This window comes from Adiantum capillus-veneris, chromosome 23 (genome assembly GCF_014529385.1).
Source record: "Adiantum capillus-veneris isolate H3 chromosome 23, ASM1452938v2, whole genome shotgun sequence".
In the NCBI taxonomy this organism is placed as follows: Eukaryota; Viridiplantae; Streptophyta; class Polypodiopsida; order Polypodiales; family Pteridaceae; genus Adiantum; species Adiantum capillus-veneris.
This window is the reverse complement of record NC_140953.1, coordinates 35,847,789-35,869,805: the sequence shown is the minus strand read 5'-3', so window position 1 is coordinate 35,869,805 and position 22,017 is coordinate 35,847,789. Positions and strand designations below refer to the sequence as shown.

Below are 22,017 nucleotides of genomic sequence, written 5' to 3'. Positions count from 1 at the left end.
CCTCACCTTCCTTGATAACCCGTATTTCTTCTCTCATGGTATTCAATTCTTCCATCATGGATGGCTGAATTTCGCCTTCTTCGAGCTCCCCACTTTTTGCTTGTAGACTTTGGATGATGGAATCTTAGATGACCACTTTCTCCTCGAGCGAAGAGATCCTCCTACACGTGCCATCTCCTTCTTCGGTCCATCTTTGAAGAATAGTGCTCCTCTCCTTCCTCCACTCTTCAACTTCGTTTCTCCATCCTTTCATTTCCTTCTCTACTGCCGACATCCTTTTTCTTGTCCACATGAAAGAGGCTTGTGGGCAGCCAACAAGGGATGCGTCTTCTTACATGTGTGGGAAGCCGTTGGCACTTCTTCGACGCTTCCCATGATTGAGAGAGAGAGAGAGAGAGAGAGAGAGAGAGAGAGAGAGAGTCTAAAACAGCAAAAAAATAAAAGAAACCCTAAAAAACATCAAGAACCGCTTATAAAACCTTTAAAAACAGCAAAACACAGATTTGAAACCCTAAAAACCAGCAAAAAACAGTGGTGAAACCTAAAAACCAAAAAAAAAGGTGACGAAATCCAAAAAAACAGTTTCGAAACCCTAAAAACAGCCAAAAGGCAATTTCGAAACCCTAAAAACAGCAAAGAAGTGGCGAAACCCTAAAAACAGTGATAGACCCATGTGAGAGAGAGAGAGAGAGAGAGAGAGAGAGAGAGAAAGAGAGAGATGAAATGTTATATTAAATGTCTTCAAAAGGGCAAACTGACCTATGAGACCAAACCGATACAATCCTGGGTACAAAATAAAATGAGCTAAAATAAAAGGTAAAATAAACATCAATGTCTGAGGATGTCCAGCATCGGTGTAGCGCGGATAATGTGTCGTGCTCTCAACAATGTGGGTGCCCCTCAGTGCAATGTGCGTGACAATCTCACTCAAACAAATGGAAACTCTCTCAAACAGAATGAAACACAGGAACAACGGATAACAACAGAGACACAACAATGGACCAGAACATGTGGACTCGACTAGCTCAAAGAACCATGTACAGACTCTGGCGTGGCAGCACACTCAGCTCCAGCCTAGGACTCACAGATACAAATGGGGTGTCGAGGCTAAGATGTGCAGGGATGGTGAAGCAGTGCTCTGTGTAAGACTCACTCTAGACGACTACTTACAAGATAAGATGAAGAAGATGATAACATGGCCAACCGCTACTACTCATATGTACCACCATAAAGAGCCACCAACGGCTCATAATGTCAGCCATGTGGTGACCTGGCCACGAGGTCCACGATGGCAGCAAGTAGAGCATGAACTGCCAAAACTTTTACATCTAGTCCCGCTGACTGAAGATATGTAGGTGTGAATTTCACTCCTATCTACCTACCTACAGGTGCTCTCTCAATGCAGGGAATAAACACAAAATACACTGCTTCTAGGCTGCTTGTTTGGGCTGTGCATTATTTTGGAGAGAGTATCCCATTAGGGAGAGGGGATAGGTAGGGGCGAGGGGGAAAGGGGGTGGGTAGGGGCGAGGGCAAGCTGGGGTGGGTAGGGGCGAGGGTAGGGAGAGGTGGGTAGGGGCGAGAGGGAGTGAGGGGGTGGGTAGGGGCGCGGGTGAGCTGGGGTGGGTAGGGGCGAGGGTAGGAAGGGGTGGGTAGGGGCGAGGGTGAGTGGGGGAGTGGTTAGGGGCGAGAGGGGGTGGGTAGGGGGAGGACGAGGGGATGAGGGGGAGGGACTAGGGCGAGGGGTAGGGGTAGGGGCGAGGGGGAGGGACTTAGGGCGAGGGCAAGGGTTTTGAGGGGGACTAGGCGAGGGGGAGGGTAGGACAAGGGCGAGGGGGGGAGGGAGGAGGGAGGGTGAGGGACTAGGGCGAGGGGGAGGGTAAGGTGAGGGGAAGAGGGGGAGAGGGGGATAGGGTAGATAGGTGCAAATAATGAGCACGCAGCTACCATGAGCAATACAACAATCATGATCTTAGAATTCATCTTGCAGGACGGGCTCTGTGAAGGGAGTTTGCTATACACAAAGGAGAGCTTTGTTCTGGTCGGAGAAGCAGACACCAAAGGTGTTTGTAGAGGAGATTTCTTATTGCTTCTATACTTCTTCATAGGCTCAGGTGGCTCATTTGGTGTAGTTACTGTGGCACCATTTGAAGAGGGTGTATCTTCATGCAAAGAGTGAATAGAGACTCCATAACAAGGCATAGATTTGGTAGCCTCTAACCACTCCAACAGATCTTCATCTGACCCTTCAGGTGTAGTAGGCTGTTCTTGTTCAAGTTTGCTTTCCATTGACAAAGAAAATTGCTGAACCACGGGATCCATACCACCTTCTAAGAGAATGGGTTGCATCGAGGAGCCAGAAGTATGTATACACATAGCGTCGTTTCCCCAATCATGAAGTGCTTTAGTGTGTCGCAACCATGGTCTTCCAATGAGCAAAGGAAATCCGCCCTCAACCTGGGGAAGACGAACCACAACAAAATCAAAGTTAAGAGTAAAGTCTTGTACCTGCAGAGGCACATTGTCCACTATGCCCACTGGGTAGACTGTCCGTTGGTCGGCCAATGTAACTGTGAAGAGAGCAGGGTGAGTAGGTTGTAGACCTAGAGCTAACATAGTGAACTCGGGCATCAGGTTGATGCCAGATCCACCATCCACTATCACTCCTGAGAATTGTCGACCCAAAATGGACACTGTCAGGCGAGGGCTTCTATAATCAGTGAGTGGAGCAGCAGGATTGGATATCATATAGGACTCTGACGGTCGCACTGGGAGGTGCCCGCCACTAGGACCTGCTCCACGGTAAAGTGACTGAATAACTGCAAGGGTGTCACTTCTGAAACTCGCATCTAGCCGCAACATGTCATAGAGGGACACTTGTTGGAAAGTATTCTTCAAGACTGTCTCTGCTGTATGCTTCGCTTTTTCTACCTGTTGTTGTCCCTCTGGTACTTTGATCTTTTGTAAGTCAGCAACTGCTTCTAAGAAAGCCCCATCAATATCGGAGAGCATAGTAAAAGATCCTTTCTTAGCGCTAGGGGATGGCATGTCAGCTGCTGGAGGAGGTGTAGGCATTGGGGAGGAAAGGGTTGTACCTGCTGGAAGATTGAGGCCGAGGGCTGCCCTCTGAGCTCGTGTGAGGACACCAGCTGGCTCCTCTACCAACTGCAACTTGTCTTGAGAGGCAATCATATGGGCAGAAAGGGGTGGCTTGGGGTTGGTACTAACTGCTATCAAATTGATCTTGGGAAAGGTGAATTCAGGTTGGCTCTGACTTGGGCTCGCAGAGGTAGAGGAGCATTGTTTTGGACAATCCTTAGTGTAGTGATCCTGAGCCTCAGGGCAAAGTTGGCACGGAGAAGAGCCTTCTGGCAGAGGGCATTTGCTCTGATAATGCCCATACTCTCCGTATCTGTAGCAGAGTATGGGCCGATTGGAAGGACGAAACGGGGGACGAGGTGGTTGCTGCATGGAGTTGGAGGCTGAAGTGTAGAAGCTCTATGCTGCATGGAGTTGGAGGCTGAAGTGTAGAAGCTCTGAGGGGTTGAGGTGGCATTAGCATTATAAAAACTTTGAGTCGGGAAAGTACTTGACATACCTTGGACAACAGGGGTATTGAGCAAAGGTGGCATGTAGTTGGGATGGCCGTAGTGGGAAACCATGTTGGATGATGGTGCTAACCCTTGTTGGAGAGAAGGACCAAGACTTTGCTGTATTTTGTGCAATCCCTTTAGGTAGTAACAATCCTTGTCCTCATGTCCAGATTTTTTACAGAAGTGGCAGTAAACCCGAAGGGGGCATTCCTGTGGAGGGTGCCCTGGAGAGCGGCATGAGCTACACCAAACCGTAGCCTTAGTCTCTTGCTGACACTTGAGCTCTTCTAGCTCGCGCTTAATCTGTTCCAATGCCTCATGATTTGGAGGCTTCTCTTGTCGAAGAGAGAAGGACCTCTCCTCTTGAAGAGCTCGCTGTAAATTTAGGGCTTCCAGTTCCCTACGCAAGGAAGTCAAAGGATCAGCACGACTATCTTCTGAGAACACAGAGGGAGTATCTATGTGAGGAGAGTTATTGAACAGCTTCCTAGCCCCCTATATTCTAGTAGCAGCTACGATGAATTCCTCCAGAGTGGCGTCAGGTCGGAGACTCTCCCGGAGTTTTTGTTGAGAGGTTTTTGGAAGCGCCTTCTCCACCCACTTCTTAACCATGAATTCACCGGGTTGCTGGGGAAGCTTGGCAACCAGAGACTTGGTTGTGGTCATAAGCTCCGCAAAAGTCTCCTCTGGCTGGAGCACCATGTTGGCCAACTCATCCAACACTTTCTCTTGGTAGTCGCCCGGCCTGAAAGCTGCACAGAATTGTTGTCTTAAGTCTGCCCAAGTTGCAAAATGATTCTCTGCAAACTGGCTGTACCATTTGTCTGCTAAGCCGTCCAAGGTGGATGGAAAAAGTACCAAATAAGCATATCTTCCCTGTTAAGACCACGTCCTCTACAGAGAGATACAAATCTTCTTGCATGGTCGTCAGCATCTTCTGAAGAAAGCCCTTTGAAGATAGGGAACTTGATGTTTACCTTGGCCAAAACACTAGCTAGTGGCTCCATGATTCCTTGCTGAGCCTGTTGCTCTATAGCTTGCTGTATCAGAATAGGAGAGAGCTTTACTGGAGAAGGTGATCGGAAAGATGGGGAACCTGATGAAGGAATGGGTGATGTGATATGTGGAGGTATAGGTGATGAGGTTGAAGGATTTCTACAAGGTGTCAAAGGTCGTCTTCTGTGATAGTACTTCAAAGGGCTCAGTAGTGAGCTTTGACGCTCGACTGACCTCCTTGTATGTGTCATGCAGTGACCACCAGTCCAACCACGCTAGGGGCAAGAAAACTTGTGACAGGTCTAGACTCCACCAGACCAGACCAGGTAAGTGACTAGACCCGGCTGGACCAGGGACAAGCAGGACTAGACCAGGATCGAGGAGGTCTAGACCAGGGACGAGGACAGGTTGGACCAGGGCGAGAGAGGACTAGACCAGTTGGACCAGGCGAGAGGGGACTAGACTAGTTGGACTAGGCGAGAGGAGAACAGTGCAAGGCAAGGTTGGCGAAGCTAGATAAACCTAACTAGCTTCAAGATTTGCACCTCACAGAGTGAGATTTCAGTTGAGGTCCCACCGTGATCGCCAAAATGAGAGTACCTGTAGCGCGGATAATGTGTCGTGCTCTCAACAGTGTGGGTGCCCCTCAGTGCAATGTGCGTGACAATCTCACTCAAACAAATGGAAACTCTCTCAAACAGAATGAAACACGGGAACAATGGATAACAACAGAGACACAACAGTGGACCAGAACATGTGGACTCGACTAGCTCAAAGAACCATGTACAGACTCTGGCGTGGCAGCACACTCAGCTCCAACCCAGGACTCACAGGTACAAATGGGGTGTTGAGGCTAAGATGTGCAGGGATGGTGAAGCAGTGCTCTGTGTAAGACTCACTCTAGACGACTACGTACAAGATAAGATGAAGAAGATGATAACATCACGAACCGCTACTACTCATATGTACCACCATAAAGAGCCACCAACGGCTCATAATGTCAGCCATGTGGCGACCTGGCCACGAGGTCCACTAGACCACCGTCGGTGGGTACCCTGCCACGTGTCACTCCCTAGACCAGAGGTCCGTCCAATGTGAACCAAACCCAGTGTAGCCAACTGTCCAACTGTCTGCCCTGTGAAGTGACATTGTAGCCCTGCTACAGTCGGCTATCCGAGGATGTATTGCATCGGCCGTTGAAGAGCATCGTCAATGTCCGCCTCTGTAAATAGTCGTATTGGACGTCTTCCATGTTGTGCTAGAATAGTCTTGATCCTCTGATGGAGCCTCCGTCAATGTCGTGGTAGCCCTCGTAGATGTGAGCATCTAGCTCTCCCAAGCTCAATGGCTTTGTCAATCAATATACCTCTGCTATAGGTGGACTCTGAAGTTTGCTACGAAGCTTTCTCATATGACTGTCAAGTCTCTGCTATAGAGAAGTCGGTGATCTCCCTCTGTGAATGTCTCCCACTGTCTAATCTCCTCAAGAGACTCTCCCTGTATCTGCACAACTCTAGCAAAAACAACCAGAGACATCTCTGATCCTGATATCTCATGACTCTAGCCAATGGTCCAAAGCCCTCTCTGAATAGACACTAAAAACGGTCTCGTATCTCAGTATACCGAACAATGACATATGTGATGTAACTCTACCTCTGGCTCTATATGACATAGCTGGTAAATCCTTGCCTCTGTTGGTACTCTCCTAAATCTACCAGTCTCAATCTTTAGGTCGTGCCATGATGTGCGCATCTAAAAATAGCACATCGTATCCCATGGGATAAATGAGTGTCCGTATAGGCAGGTTTGATATCTATCCTATGTGAGCTAGAGAAGATGCTCTCTGTAGAAAGCCATCTTCGTGCCAAGCTCTCGTATCAGCTCTATCCATGTCCTCCTCGAGTCTAGCTGGATCCGATAAGGCGGGTAATCTCGGTCTGTGTGAGGTACAAGGAGGGTGCATCCAACGATTTGTCTATGGAGCTGAAACCATGATGTCATTTATGCATACCAACAAGATGTGTCTCAATGTGAGGCACGCTCTCAAGAAGATTCCAAAGCTAGGCGAGCATATCTACATTTGGGGAGATCCCAAATACTCTATATAAAAGAGATGGATCTAGTAAGTGCCTCTATGCCCAGTGGGGGAGCAACAAGCTCTGCACAAATAATCTGGTGCGGCACAGAGGCATGGGCCCTAATCATTCGGGAAATAATGCCAACGCGGCTATGATGGTCTATTGATGGTCCCCATATCTACACCCCATAAAGCGTAACTAAAGTAACCAATGTGTCCAATAGCCAAAGATTTGTTCGAGGTTCTTGAAACTGAATCTGCAGACACATCATCTCCATGCTCCCCAAAGCCACATATGCTCTCGTCAGTCTGGTCTTTGCTGCTCTCCTCAAGGAGAACTTTGGACCACTAAAGACCACTCCCAGGTGAGAAATGTTAATGAAATGAAATGTTATATTAACGTCTTCAAAAGGCCAAAGTGACATATGAGACCAGAAAGTTACAATGTGGTGGATCTGATACAAAGTCTGAGTAACAAAACAAAAATAAAAAAGCATACTATGGAATCCTAAGCTGCTAGATGTGAACTAAGCAGCTAGCTAGGATTGTGTAGGATCTGAGTGGGGGGTGAAGCAAAAGGGGGGCTAATACAAAACAATGTGGGTGCATCCTCCGAAAGTGCTAAATCACAGGAGATCCAGCATCAGTTGCTGACGGATCTCATCAATATCCTCCGTGGTCAGTAGTCTGACTTGGCATCATGCATGTCGGGCCAAAGTCATCTGAATCCTCTGACGCAACCTGTCGTGCACGGAGAATGTGGGCTCTGCTGTGGTGGTAGATCTTCCGGCTGTCCAATCTCTGCTCTAAAGAAGTCTGTGATCCATCTCTGAGACCTGCTAGAGAGAGAGAGAGAGAAAGAAGATCCACAAGGTAGACACAGAGTGGCAGAGTTCCACTGCCAAAGCAATGGCCTCCGAACCCTGGCGCCCCTTTCGGTATTTCTTTTATATTGTTTCACAAAGGTACAGTCGAGGGACTCTATCTCTGCTTCTGGACACACTTGGAATCCAAAGTAAGCCCCCAAGGCTCATATTTAAAGGCCCTTGGCCTAAAAGCATCAAGGATAAAAAGCTATGCCCTCCAAAAGTTCCAGCATTGGGCTGTTCCGTGTTGTGCGAAAATTTCGTACAAATTTGCCACGTCAGCAAAGCTGTCCACAATTCGCCATGATCTGTACACTGATGGTGGTAATGCACAAATGCAACTTACATGAGCATGGCGCTCATTTACCTCTTCTTATAGAAATCAACAGTTATTAGGGTTTGCTGAATTACGGCCAAGTTGTCCAGTTGGGGTCTTTTAATGTCTAACCCCCTTTGGGATTGCCATGTCACCAACTTATGACAAGCCTTTGGCCTCCTTTTATAGGAAATCAGCCACACTAGCTGGGTTCAGACTACATCCACTCGAACATTGACCGACCAATGTCCATATGAACCAGGGCGACGGAGAATAACACCCAGTAATCCGGCCCGATGAAAAGGGAAGAACATAGCGGTGCATGCTCCTTTGTCTCAAGAAGTGTTAACAGCACTCTGCTGCTACATGGAGAAGCCAGCTCAAGAATGTGAACTAACTCAGTCCTGATACCACTAAGTGTATCAGCGGCAGTAGAAGACTGACCACCAATAACATGCAAGCGTCTATAGAGCCTTCAAAATTATCCACAAGATGACTACAACTACACAAGCGAAAATGAGTTTGCACATGTGAGACTCAAAAGCATCTATAGTATCAGGCAACACATCAAATGTGCCCTGTCAGTAGCCGAGATGCATCAAAAGAAAAACAGGATCCTCTTGTTCCCCTTCAAAAGTAAGGTGAGAATCCAGGAACTTTAACAACCAGCAAACCAAACCCCAAGAGAAAAAACGTGTGCAAAGACCCAATTGACATAGCAGGGCACACCATATGAGCATGTGGGCAAACCCAAAGGCAATGGCTAACAGTGAGAGACGCCTCTTCTCCAAAATTCATAACCACAAGTAGACATCATCAAGTGAGAACACGGGGTCCACTACTGGAATTTGCCGGCTGAGCCTACCACATTTGGAGATCCAATCTGTGTACATCAAGCGGATCATTGGCATATGTCTTGCTCAACGGACAACCACAAACAAAACAATGTCCTAATAGCCCAATAAAGAACACTCTTTAGAGAAGAATGTCACCTCAATGTATAGTAGTAAGAGAGATGAACCAAGGAGGATTCTTCACAAAAAGGGTGTGAAGAATCAGTCACAGAGTGGGAGTATATATTCCACGGGACGGTGCTCCACCCTCACTCAAAACAACTCCCAGACTACTACCACCCTCTGAAATATGCAGCACAACCTCAGGTAGTAGGCCTAGAAACCTAAACAGTGATAGCTAGATCGTCACCTAAACTAGCAAGATCCACCCGGAGGTCTCCATCTATATAAATAACAACCAGATTTTCCAAAGTCAAGGGGATTCCACGCAAGAGTTTAACTAGCCTGGACTGATGTCTCAAACTCAATCCTGAAACCACCTCTCCCAACGGAGAGAAACAATCACAACCCTTGGAATAGGCATGTCAAGAAAGGTAGTCTTCAAGTAGTCCAAAAGCTCTCTCACAAACACCGTGTGTCCCACCACTTCACAATTTTAGATGGGTTGTGTTATGACATGAAGAGGAGGAGAGAGAATTTGATTGTTTTTGGGGGAATCTGCCTCTTAAATTTGTGGTGTTCATTGACTGCAGTTCGGATGTTGGTTGTTGAGCCTTCTTTCTCTAGACTCCCATAGCCGTGCTGCATGCATCATGTATTCCATTCCACTAGGTCACCTTTTACTAACTTCCGCAGATTCAATTTGGTGTAGCACTATCAATTTAGAGGTGAGCAGTGTCGCCAGGTCCATATGAAACTTACATACGAAATGAGATCTCATAGGTATGAAACGGGTTTCAAATATCTTTCGAAACGTAAGAAACGTGATATATAAAAAACTCAAAAATATAACCATATTTAATTAATCCAGTGAAATTCCAAGTAAACGTGGTTCAAAACATTTGACCTTATAGACACAATTAAGTAAAAAAAGTTAGGAAGAACACATCACGTGATGCATCTCATCGGCAACTGCTACCAATTCAGTAAATTTCAAGATTCAAGCAAACACAGGTTCATAGCTAGAGAGATGCCACAAACTACAATCTCCACCATTTTGAAATAATAGTCTAATACAACATAGAAAAAAGATATCCAAGCTATCAGCCAATGAGCATTCAAATGCTCAAAATAAGAATGATGTGACTCCAAAATGTACAAACGATTCGGCGCAGTAAAGTAGGGTTAAGGTACAAGAAACGTGTTTCATATGAAAGAAACATTTTGTAAGTTTCATATGGGTATGAAATGTGTTTCTACGCAACACTGGAGGTCAGAACTTCATATCATGAATTGTGATGGTTTTTCAACTTTACGTTGGAGTCAAAACTTTCAGTAGATACTATTCGCTCCATCCAAGATCGACTGGTTTCTATGAAGGATTGTTGCTTGGTATGCAAGGTGGTGGGGTATTCATTATCTAGTAGACAGCAAAAGAACTATCTCCAAACTGCTTTCGTCATCCCATCTTTCACCATTGTTAATGTCTCCCTAGTGGCAGAGGATGCTTTGGGTCCAGTTTGAGACACCAAACAAGCTAGTCAAGCTCTTGCACAAATGTCTCTAGACCTTGGCAAAGCTTATTGTTATCCTTATAGATAGAGTCAAGGATGTACCTTGCTACCTTGGACGACTACCATTACAATTAGATAGCCATGACTACTACCTAAGTTTATACCACATTTCAAAGATTGATAGTAGTGTGGGCTAAGTAAAAGAGGTGTGAAGTGCAAGAAATATGTAAACTAGTGGTTTCACCCAGCGATTACAAAGAACCTTTTTTAAGAACTATGAAAGATTTTATGCACAAGTTTGACATCTTACTAGAACATCTTTGTGCCCTTAACAGATAAATTGATGAGCTATCTGAATTTCAACTTAAAGATTAAGCGTACAATATAATACATTATTAAAAATTTATGGCACAGTAAAGTCAAATTCATGGGCATGAATTGCTTCTCACATGGATCAATTCTCATTTGATATTGGCAGTCTCTTTATATTCAACTTTATAGTCTGGCATGCAGTCATCATACAGGGATTGTCTATAGCTGCTAAGAACAGCAGGCTTGCTTTTCCTGGACCTGAACCTGCTACCATATCTTCTTTCAAATTGCGCACGCAAAAACGATAAATCCCTCTCCTCAATAGGATTTGTATGTTTTACTGATTTATTATTCATTTTGATGCATAAAATACAACAAGATTCTATCCTTTCCTTGTAGCTAATTGATCTTCATTTGCATAAAAGGCAATAACTTTGGGCTATAAACTATTCCAAATGCTTTTCAATATCCAAAGCAACTGAAATAAATGCACTCACCAGTCGAAAAGGCGAGCATAAATGGTCTTTGCCAATGCATCCCTGTTGATCACAGCAGACTCAGGGTCGAGGGTTTTAGTGATGTTTTCTTCTCTGGTTACAATAATGCGAGTACATAATGTCTCCTTCAGGCAGGTAGCATCGCACCTGCAAATGCCATTTTTCAACAGGTTACCTCATGAAGCGCATCAGATGAAATACCAAGAAAAGGTATTAATTCAAAGACACCAAGTCTAATACATAGAAATCATATGTGGATTGAAGATGATACAAACCATGATCAAGAAAATCGCTTCCACAGTAGAGAACAAAGTCAAACAAAATGCAGAACTTTATCACCATGCATAAGGCCAGAAAGAGTACATTAACAAGTCGGCAGCATTTTGTAAGTGTAGAATGGACTGCTTATCCTTTGGAACTGAGGAGTCATGCTCCTTCCCGGGAGCAAAGTCAATATTGCCTAAATGAAGGATTGCAGCCAGCGTCCTGAATATGGCATCCTGATTGAAAAAACTCTAATTTAGAGCATTAAACTGAATCCCAAAACCGCCATTGAAAATTTGTTTGAATAAACCTGTGAGGCTCTAAAAGTAAAGGACTGCACCTGCTCCTCCAGATTGATTCCAACTATATCCATAGCCCGCCTTGTTCTTGCATATTCATTGCTGTCACTGATACCTGTCAACTCAAAACATCTGCTCTGATTCAAATAGTGAAACCTTTTTGCATCAATGACCCTGAATTTTTCGGCATCCTGGAAAGTGACAGAAAACAGAGATTAAATATTTCTCAATTGCTAGACTACGCTTTTGTTAAACAAAAAAGTCACCTCTGAAGCACAGAGCTGGTAAAAACAGTGGTAGTTTCTTTCTGGGTTTGTGATCTGTACGACACGAGACCTCTCAAGAAGATAGGTTCGAATTGCAGCACCAGAAATTCTTCCACTGTTATCAAACTGGATCTCTACAAATTTACCAAAGCGACTAAGAAGACACAAAAGATGGAACCTAGTTAGGCATACAGTAGTTTTTCCACATCTAAACTTGAGTTAAAATAATCAACAGTCATCAAAAACAAGAATCAATCAAATGCATTCTCAAAGCCCAGTATCAACAACATTATACAATGGATTACTTGAAAAGGCCATAAGGAATTGCAACCAATATAAACAAAGATTTATAAACAAAGACTTTATAAAATCTTGGATTTACTTCGTGTAAAAAAATTAAAACGTTAAACAAGAAATTTTTGAGCTGAAAAGCTTCGTGTTTTGTCCTTATTGCGTGCAACAAAGTTTAGTATAGCTATAGTATGATAAAGAGAAATCAGGATAAAGGCACACCTGCTCCAGCTCACCTCGAATTGTCATTTCGAACTGTTTTTGCATTGCCAAATGCCTCTAGAAGTGGGTTTGACTGTGGAAATACAGATGGCACTTGTAAGTATTAACATTGAGTAGGAACAAAATGTTGTCCTTAACATTGAATTTGACTCGTCTTTCAACCTCCAAGACTTGTTGTTCAACAGTCCTTCCATCAGTTGCAGCTCTCCCACCCATGTATGCCAAATACTGCATGATAAGTTTTGTAGTCTCCGTCTTTCCTGCCCCACTTTCACCACTTACAAGGATTGCTTGGCTTCGACCCTCGTTAATCATAGCCCTGCAACTCAATTTAATCACATCCATGTACACTAGTCAAATAGAAAAGATGACATGCTTCTTCTTCCCAACCTGTAAGACGAATCAGCAACAGCAAAGACATGAGGACTCAATTCTCCAAGTGAAGCCCCCCTATACTGCTCCATCATATGTGAATCGTACAAATGTGGTAGCTTTGCAAAGGGATTGACTGCAATCAAAATATTTCCTGTGTATGTCTAAAACAAATGAAAGCACACATGAGTGTGTTTGCCACAAGAAGGCCTTCAGAAATAAAAAATGTAACTAATGAAGCAGCACGAACAACACTCTTCAGTAGATATACCTAGATGAACCCAGGATAACCCACATTCACCCTTATAAGCAAAGTGCAGGGTACCATGGTAGTCGCCCACAAGACAATATAACCATCAGCTCCATCATGCATAGTATTGAGTAAATACCAAGACATTGTTAGAGATATGACATCTCTTTGGATTCGTCCAATTGATCCCACAGTCTCCCAAGGACAGTGATTAGAGAGAGAGAGAGAGAGAGAGAGAGAGAGAGAGAGAGAGAGCGCAGGGACAGACCTATTCTCTCTCTACGCGGACAGACCTATTCTCTCTCAAAGGGGAGGTATCGGCCCTTAAAAAAGAGCTGGCTGAAGTTAAGACAAGAGGGGAACTCGAAGAAGGAGAATGTCAGCCATCAATGATCGAAGAGCTCAAAGTCATCAAGGAGCAAGTGCAGGCAATCAAAGAGGATGAGAAGCAACATGAAGCAAAGACGTCTACATGGGTAGAGGTGATCACCAAGACGCAAGAGATGGATGAAGCGGAGGAGTGGATAGAGGTCGCCAAGAAAGGAAACGGGAAGGAGGCATCACCTCCCACACCAACCACCATCAACATGACACTAGAGGAGGTACAACGGAGATGCACGCGTGTCGTAAACGTGAGTTGCAATCTAAAAGATCAAGATAAAGTCGAGGAAGAAGTAAGGGAGCTCATGGAGTTGATGGGAATAGATAAACCAACGAGCAAAAAGGCATGGAGAGTCGGTAAAAGAAGTGGAGGTGCTGGAGAGAATGCGCTTTCCCACTATTGAGGCGAAGAAAGAGTTTTTGAAGAAAAGGCCCACATTAAAGAAGACCCACATATTCCTTGGCGATGATCTCACTCTATCACAACTTGCCCACATGCAAGAATTATGCCACAAATTAAGGCAGCAAGGGAAAAAGGAAAGATAGCCTTCTATAGGGAAGGTGGTCATTATGGAGCGACGCTCCACATGACAAGTTGGAGACCTATGGAATCAAACTTAAAATAGCAATGGAAATGCAATGGGTCTCTCGAGTCTCAAGCTTGATGTGGGTGCCTTTGAGGACGGCTTTAGAGACAGAGATATTGTGTTCTATTCAGAGACTCACCACGCCCCAGGTCAGATGATGCCACATGTGACTGGATAAAGATGGGAGACGACTCATCGAGTAGATGCAAGATCTGAGCATGGGAGTAGAGGATCGGGGTCGCGGGGAGGTAGCAGTTCTTTTTAGGGAAGATTTGCAATCGCTTGTACATATTGTTCGGAGAGACGGTCCTGCCAGGTACATGTGGGTGAGATTGAAGGCTGACACAAGTAAATTTCTCTATATTTCCATATGCTACTTTGCTCCAAGTACATCAACCTATGCGCCACCTAGAGGAGAGTCTCCTTTCTATGTGCTTGATGATGACATATGGGAGTTCTCTAGGGATGGGGACATCATTCTCTTGGGGTACTTCAATGCCCGAACGGGCAACCATCGGACAGTCTTCTATGATACCTCGGAGGAGATGTTGAGAGAGCTAGACACCATAGACATGGGGCTGGACAGACGCTCACAGGACACAGAATGTACAAGAGTAGGGGATTTCCTTTCCCATCTCGAGGACTTCACAATTGGACCTCGGCCCATTGGGGTAGCAGGGAAACTTCAAAATCATTGAACTTTAATAGAGAGAGAGAGAGGGAGAGAGTCGACTCGGCCCGACGTAGTTCCGTGCCAAGAGGTAATGATCCCAAAGTTTGGCGCCCCTTTTAGTATTTCTTTATCATTAATCATTGCCAAGTACAACTCCCGAGGGACCTCTGCTCTAAGACTCTGTGTCCAGATGCTCTGTAGAGTGAGACCGCAAGGGCTCTTTCAAACAATACAAGGGATGCCAAAAGCAGAGCCCCAAAAGCAATCAGTTCAAAAGCTTAAGTTCCAAAAGCATCTGGTCCAAACACTAGCGCCACAAGATGGCAACGCAAATCGCGGAATTCCTCAATCAACGCAAAACATGGAGCGTCCGTATAGCTGCCATGTCAGCATCTTCTACACGATCCCTCTCTCTTTTTATTACTCTAGTGTCCCCAGGGCCCCATCGAACGGCACCCTATAGGTTGAAACAACCTATAACTTCAAATTCTCCTCAGATTTCAAGCGGACATGCCACGTCCCCCTCTTGAAAGAATTGTAATCGCCCTCGATTACGCTTGCCAAAACAGACATAAGCCATAAACCAGTTCAGTAGACATTGACTCTAAGTATCAACGCACTAGACGACACAAATCTAGCACTTGCACAAAGATGACAATCACTGAACATTCACATCACATTCAAATCATCACATAAAAATCCATCTAGATATAGGACCACGGTTCCTGGCAACATGTTTAGCAATCGCATCTAGATCCACACCGGACCTCATTGATGTCGGATTAACTAATTCTTATTGCGATCATGTCCATAGATTCTTAAGACCGAAATACTGCAGTCATTTTGTCTTTCAAACATGCACTCAAACACACACATGTGAGAGCACACATAAATCAGAATCATCTCAAAAATTCCTATGTCAAAGTACTTCTTTCATAAAGTCATCCAACAGAATACTGTCAACACATCAAAATCCCTGAAGTCCAAAGGAAAATCAATGACTTTATTCCATCTGGGTAATCTGTGACAAAGGAGCGGAGTGACTCCCCTCTTGTGCGGTCCCGTCTGCACCAGATTCAACCCTGATGATCTTCAGGATCTCTCGGAATAGCTAGACCAAAATCTCGATTCTCAAGGTAAAGTTCCAAATCTGAGGAGCATCTACTAGGTCCTCCTCCTCCATCCACTTCGCATCCAATGCCGAAGAGTTCTTAACTAAGTAAGAACCGCCATTCACTTTACCTTTTCACTTTTCTTTCCCTGGTGAGTCGGTATCTGTTCCGGAACAAGGATCTCCTTGCTCTCTTCCACTTCAGGTTGATTCTCAGGCTCCCTATCGACTGGCACCTCACCCTTGAAAGGTTTCAATACAGTCACATGAGAAGCATTGTGAATCTTCCAAGTATCTGGCAACTTCAGTCCAAAGGATACATCATTTATCTTCTCTTGAATCTAGAAAGGGCCATAGTCCCGCATTCTTAGCTTTGAAAAAAGCAGCTCCTTTCCCTTTCATTTTCTTAGACGTGCCTTCTGAAACCATAAGAGCACCTGATCTTCTTCCTTCAGCCACAAGTCGCGTCGAATCTGATCGGCTGCCTTCTTAGGCCGTGCTTGAGACTTCTCAAGAGCCTCGTGCACCTTGGCAAAAGCAGTATCCAGATCTAGATCATATTGATCTGCTTCAAAAATCTTATCCTTGGTCTGGAGAATTCTCTTCTTCTCTTGAATCTAAAAGGGCCATAGTCCCGCATTCTTAGCTTTGAAAAAAGCCGCTCCTTTCCCATTCATTTTCTTAGACGTGCCTTCTGAAACCATAAGAGCACCTGCTCTTCTTCCTTCAACCACAAGTCGCGTCGAATCTGATCGGCTGCCTTCTTAGGCCGTGCTTGAGACTTCTCAAGAGCCTCGTGCACCTTGGCAAAAGCAGTATCCAGATCTAGATCATACTAATCTGCTTCAAAAATCTTATCCTTGGTCTGGGGAATTCTCTGATCTACTAGCTGATTCCCTTTTTCCTTCCTTTCCTTGAGCCCTAGGACCTGTGGTGGGTAGCTTCTTTAGCTTCCCCTTTCCATTGGCATGTCAGTCTCAATCATCGGAACCCTAAGACACACTATCATCTGATCCCCTTTCTCCGGAATCCTTTGATGAACTTGCATATGGTTCCCTTGATTCGTTGGAACCTTCGCATGTGCTACCATCTTATTCTCCAGAATCCTGTGATGAGCTGTCATCCGAATCCCCTGATTCATTCTTTTCACTGGCAGACTCTTGCCCTGTTGAGGTGAATACTATTCTATCCGTAGGATAAGTCAATGAGCCGGCATGCGTTCCAAATCATTCCTTAACATGTTGCATAAGTCTCTGAATAAAGTCAAACTTCTGGTTTAGACAATAGTCTCGAATCTCTTTTAGCCAAACCACAACAAAACTGCTCAATCTGGTCTTTCAAAGTAATCTTCTGAAACGAAGACAGTAGCAAATAAGTATCCCAAAACCTCTGGCAGTAGTCATCCAACGTATCTTTCTCAGGAATTTTCAAGTGATGCCAAGCCCTGATGACATCTCTTGCATATTCATCTGATATCCAAGTTGACGTGAAAATTGTCTTGAAGTTTAATCACGTAGCAAGTGCTTCTCTACGTAACAACATAGTAGACCACCATGTCTGTACAGTTCCTTTCAAGTAAGATGCCGCTTTTCGCACCCTGGAGTGTTCTGTGAACCTCCTTCAAAGAAGGTGACATCAAACTATTGTACAAACTCTAGGGCTCGATGGGTGTCTTGGTAGCCTAAAAACATCTCAAAACTGACGGCTTGACTCCCTTCATTGAACTCCTTGGTTTTCTTGTTGATCTTGTCACTGTCAAAAGAGGATGAGCTCTCCTCCTCTGAACTGCTAGATGGCTTTCCATGCCTTCTAGACTTTTTCAAAAATCTGCTTCAAAAAAATCTAGTCTTTGGTGCTTAGAAATTGAGGAACCTTCTTAGCACCCTCGAATACTTCAAATGGCGCCTTCCCCGTGTGTTGTTGTAGGCAAACTCCACCAAGGGCAAATACTTTTTCTTCTTTCAAGTCTTCTAATCCGAAATATAACACTTCAACAAATCCAAAACCATTAAATTGGCTATCTCAAATTGCCCATTTGTCTATGGGTGGAACGAGGACAAGAACTGCAACCGCGTGCCAATGTTCTCCCAAATTGCCCTCCAAAACAAACTAGTAAACCAAGGATCTTTGTCCATAACAATGGACTCAGGCATGCCATGTAACCGAAAAATCTGGAAAAACAAATTTATCTCACCAAATGATCAGGCTTGACGATCTTCTCTATCGGAATGAAGTGGGACTGCTTGTTAAATCTATCAATGATTGTCTAAATGCCATCATGCCCACTTTGGGTCTTGGGAAGATGGAAAATGAAATCTATAGCAATGCTTTCCCAACGGCGGGGGAGTATGGGTAAAGGCTGTAGAAGTCCTAGTGTCTTATGGCTATCAAACTTGACCTTTTTGGCATACTACGCAACTGCGAACAAAGTCGTTCGCATCCTTTTTGAGCCTCGGCCTATAGAAATAACGCTCAATACCCTTCAAGTTGTATCTATGCCGCAGTGGCTGGAAAAAGGTGGACAATGGCACTCTGTCAGAACCTTTTTCCTCAAAGGTTGTGTAGCACACATCGTTTTCCGCATCAAATAGTCGTCCCATATGGATTAGCCTGCAACTATCTCTCCACTCTGTATCCCGTGAAAAATATCTGTAAAATCAGGATTTGTGACGAACTGATCTACCATATCCTCGAAGCTTCGAAGATGTATCGCGGAAAATAGCCAGAATGAAGGGCTGTCTAGACAATGAATCTGCCACTAAATTCTTTTGTCCCTAAACATGGACTATCTGGAAGTGGAATTGTGACAAGATGTTAGCCCACCTCATTTGCTTTCTCGAAAGTTGCTTTTGCGACAAGTAGCTTAAACTCTAATGGTTTGTGAAGACAGTATGGTCAGCTCCGAGTAGATAGTGTCGCCACTGCGTAAGAGCATGGATAACTGCCAAAAGCTCTTTTTCATAACTCTGCAACCTGTTCAAGACGTGAAAACATCTTGCTCTCGTAAGCTATGCCATGGCCTTCTTGCATCAAGACTGCTCCCAGACTGCGACCACAAGCATCACAATAAACTTCGAATGGCTTTTGCAAGTCTGGCAAGGCTAACACTGGTCCAGTAGTCAACTTTTCGTTGAGAGTCTAAAAGGCTGCAATCTCTGTCAATCCCCAAGTAAAAGGAACTCCTTTTTGAGTCAGCATATGCAAAGGAGAAGCTATCTCTACAAATTTCCGAATCAACCACTGATAATATAAGTACGAGGCCAAAAAGCTTCGGAAAATCTTCAAATCACGCCAACACAATTAGTCTTAATTTTGGCCGGGTCCATTTTCACCCCTTTTGCTAAGACTATGTGTCCCAAGGATTGTATCTCAGACAGAGGAAAAAAAAATCGCTCTTTTTGCATTTACAACCAGTTTATCTTGCCGCAGTGTCTGGAAAACCTGCAACAGGTCGCTTCTGTGTTCTGCTTCATTCTTGGGGAAGACGATGATGTCATCGAAGAAAGTGCCCACAAACGATTGGTACTCTTTGAAAATCCACAAAAGTCGTCTTGAAAGTTATCTTGTAGACTTCTCTAGGAGCAATTCGGATCTGATGATAACCACTCTTCAAATCAATTTGGCTAAAGCAAGTAGAACCTTGAAGTCTATCAAGTTTATCATCGATCCTTGGAATGGGGAATCTGTTCTACCATCTAGTTAATTATTTCTTCATTTTGGGCTCAACTAACTCGGTAAGGTGGCCGGTTAGGTGGTGTTCTATCAGGAATCAAGTCAATCGTTATGATCTTTTGGACGTGGAGGAGGTAACTCTCCAACAACTCTCCTGATAAGCCTTCAGGGAAACAGTTAGCCTAAGCGTGCAAAAATTCTTGTCGTTCCTTTTCAAGGTCAGACATATTTGACCATTGTTCATCATTCAACTCTTTCAAGAAGATCGAATAAATAAAAAGACTGGATTTCATCAAATGGGACCGATTCGCCTTTCAATTTTACATCAAGTACAATCTCTTTGCCGTTCTCATTCTTCAAGATGGCCTTCCTTGCCCTATAACCAACCACGGCACTGTTCTTGGGGAACTAAGGGATTCTTAAAAGGACGTCACACCCTTCCAAAGGCATGATGTAAAAGTCCTCGTGCCCTAAATACCCCTGATAATGCAAACGTAGTTTACCAATGACAGGTATAATAACAACAACCCATCCGGGTGCCTTTAGAACAGCCTCGGCCTATGGCCACATTTCCTTGGCCGTAATTCCAAATCGAGCCGCCAGTTCGATTGAAGTTGGCCTTGGCTTCTCCATCAAAGAAGATAAGGGTTTCCCGGTCTCGCACTTTGCCCCATGGTGTGAAAAGTTCGGTATTTTTGTTCATCTCATCAAGGTCGGCGGTCCCCACAAAATCTGGTACAGTCCTGCTTTGGTCTTTCCTTTTCTTCCACACTCGATTGCTACTCTGTAACTCTCTGGCTTATCCTCTAGTGATCCTTTGGTTCATCTTCTTTTCAAGAGTTTTGTCCACCTCTTTCTGCGAGTACAAGTTCCGCTTGTCTACACTCGTCTGTCCTTTCAGCTTTCCTCCTGACCTGAGAGGAGAATCAATGGCCTCACGCCATCTCGAGTATATCTCATCAATCGGGTAATTCTTCAAGTGTTTCGCAAATCTTGGGTCTCTGGAGTACTGTCAGATTCCGAGCGAACATGCCATGTCATTATTTTGTGTCACATTCTCGACCAGCAGCTGAGCACATGGGCAGAGAGACAAGGTATACGAGCAACAAGACAAGCAAATTTCAGGAGGGGTTCTCTACTCTTGATCACATCTTGACTCTACGAGCCATTATTGAGGAGGGCAGGTCACATGGGAAACGGATATTTTATAGCTTTGTGGACTTCCGCAAAGCTTTTAATACAGTACCCAGAGCTAAACTGATGCGGCCGACTGCAGGTCACGGGGGCACCCACAGAGCTCATTTGGGGGAATGTGGCTTTATACAGATCAATTGCGGGGCAGGTACACTCCCGAGGGGATTTCTACCCTAGTTCACTCCACTATTGGAGTGAAGTAGGGATGCCCACTATCTCCTATTTTGTTTGGTATGTATGTAGATGAGGCCTTTGATTACATTACGAGACTAGGGGACCTCCCACATTTACCTATGGGCAAGAGATTGTGGAGTATACAGATGCATATACTTAATTGGGGGTAGTTTTCAGTGGGCCAGTTTTTTCGTTGAGAGGAGCAACAGAGACTAGATTGACCAGAGCCTATGCAGCCTTGGGCACACTTGAGAGGATGTGTTCGCAGGTTCAGGTCCCGGAACCTCGAACCAAACTTTGGCTTTTTGTACTTAGGTGACCTCAGTTGTTATGTATGGGGTGCAGATTTGGGGCCCCTCAGTGGGTTGTCATGGCAGAGCTAGTAGCACTAATGGATGGAAAGGGATGGCCACGTCAATGCCCAATAGTGAGTGTAGAACTAGGTATTGACATATGATCCCAAACACCACACACAACACACGCGCACACACATGAGCATACATCAACACAAAGCTCAGCGTACTGAGTTTCTGTCACGACTCCGGAGATCAAGGGCAAACTCAGTCATAATGAAGCCTAGCACTAAAAGAAGCATTAAATCCTAAAAATTAGCACAAAAACAAGGGATAGGGCATACGCACCGCAAAAGATAGAAAGAAATAGCACTGTTAAGTAAAGTTTATTAATGCCTCGAAACACTCTACACCTTTGCCCCGTTAGGTGCTCACAAGTACAGCTAACATCAGAAAGCATAGATACATCGAGATGAATCCAAGAAAGGCCCAAATTGACCTTTGAAAACAAGTCCGCTAATACTTGGACCTTTTAAATCTTCAAAAAAGTGCAAGAATCTTAAACTTGAGCCCCATTTAGCAAGTCACTGGCTTCACTTCGTGACACTTCATGCCCCGGGTTGAACACGCATGAAACATGCCACTTACAGGCAAACACTAGACAGAGTCAAACCTGGAAACGAAAAAAGAAAAAGGCACACTTATCTTCAAGGCACACGAATGGCTACAATGCCACCCGAACAGAAGCTTTGCAACGAAATAGGCAACCCTTGCCGTTCTTCTTTAGTCAATCATAAAACATGTGAGATGCAAGCACAATAGCTTTACTTAGAGTTGAGTGATA

At 44.6% G+C, this 22,017-nt stretch overlaps 1 protein-coding gene across 2 annotated transcripts in view; it reads right to left on the bottom strand.

Annotated features, from left to right (window-relative positions):
• Positions 1-22,017, bottom strand: part of LOC147427634 (myosin-11-like) — a 146,323-nt gene that overhangs the window by 69,398 nt on the left and 54,908 nt on the right. For both annotated transcript variants that reach the window (XM_086497791.1, XM_086497790.1), the window contains 7 exons: positions 12,857-13,002; positions 12,629-12,785; positions 12,481-12,539; positions 11,954-12,107; positions 11,729-11,878; positions 11,488-11,624; positions 11,125-11,271 (listed from right to left, as the gene is read on the bottom strand). In XM_086497791.1, coding sequence (XP_086353917.1) covers positions 11,125-11,271; positions 11,488-11,624; positions 11,729-11,878; positions 11,954-12,107; positions 12,481-12,539; positions 12,629-12,785; positions 12,857-13,002 — 950 coding nt within the window. The remainder of the gene's footprint in view (positions 1-11,124; positions 11,272-11,487; positions 11,625-11,728; positions 11,879-11,953; positions 12,108-12,480; positions 12,540-12,628; positions 12,786-12,856; positions 13,003-22,017) is intronic.